The 502-nt window shown below is 41.0% G+C and overlaps 1 protein-coding gene across 1 annotated transcript in view; it reads left to right on the top strand.

Moving 5' to 3' along the window:
* Window positions 1-255, top strand: part of EMH_0076880 (uncharacterized protein) — a gene marked incomplete at both ends in the record, with an annotated part of 1,229 nt that extends 974 nt beyond the window's left edge. The window contains one exon of the mRNA XM_013499778.1: window positions 3-255. Within this exon, the coding sequence (XP_013355232.1) occupies window positions 3-255 (253 nt within the window). The remainder of the gene's footprint in view (window positions 1-2) is intronic.
* Between the last annotated feature and the right edge of the window lie 247 nt (window positions 256-502).

The following is a 502-nucleotide window of genomic DNA, read 5'->3' as shown; positions in this document are numbered from 1 at the left end:
CTGCAGCAGCAGCAGCAGCAGCAGCTGCAGCAGCAGCAGCAGCAGCAGCTGCAGCAGCAGCAGCAGCAGCGGCAGCAGCAGCAGCAGCAGCTGCAGCAGCGGCAGCAGCAGCGGCAGCAGCAGCAGCAGCAGCTGCAGCAGCGGCAGCAGCAGCGGCAGCAGCAGCTGCAGCAGCAGCTGCAGCAGCAGCAGCAGCAGCAGCAGCAGCAGCAGCTGCAGCAGCAGCAGCAGCAGCAGCAGCAGCGGCTCCGATAATTCCTTTGTGGTTCTATCGCCGTTTTGTGTTTATATCTTTTTTTTATTTTATTTATTTTTGTTTGTTTTGTTTATTTATATTACCGTTGTATATGGTTTATATAATATAATAAAAATATATATTTATTTATATATTTATATATTTATATATTTATATATTTATATATTGTTTATTTATATTATATGTATATGTATATATATATATATATCTATCTATCTCTCTTTTTTATTTGTATTTATTTATATT

The sequence above is a fragment of the Eimeria mitis genome, genomic scaffold (assembly GCF_000499745.2).
Source record: "Eimeria mitis Houghton genomic scaffold, Emh_scaff4663, whole genome shotgun sequence".
Taxonomy (NCBI): Eukaryota; Apicomplexa; class Conoidasida; order Eucoccidiorida; family Eimeriidae; genus Eimeria; species Eimeria mitis.
The sequence above is the reverse complement of the archived record's forward strand: the minus strand, read 5'-3'. Positions and strand labels throughout refer to the sequence as shown.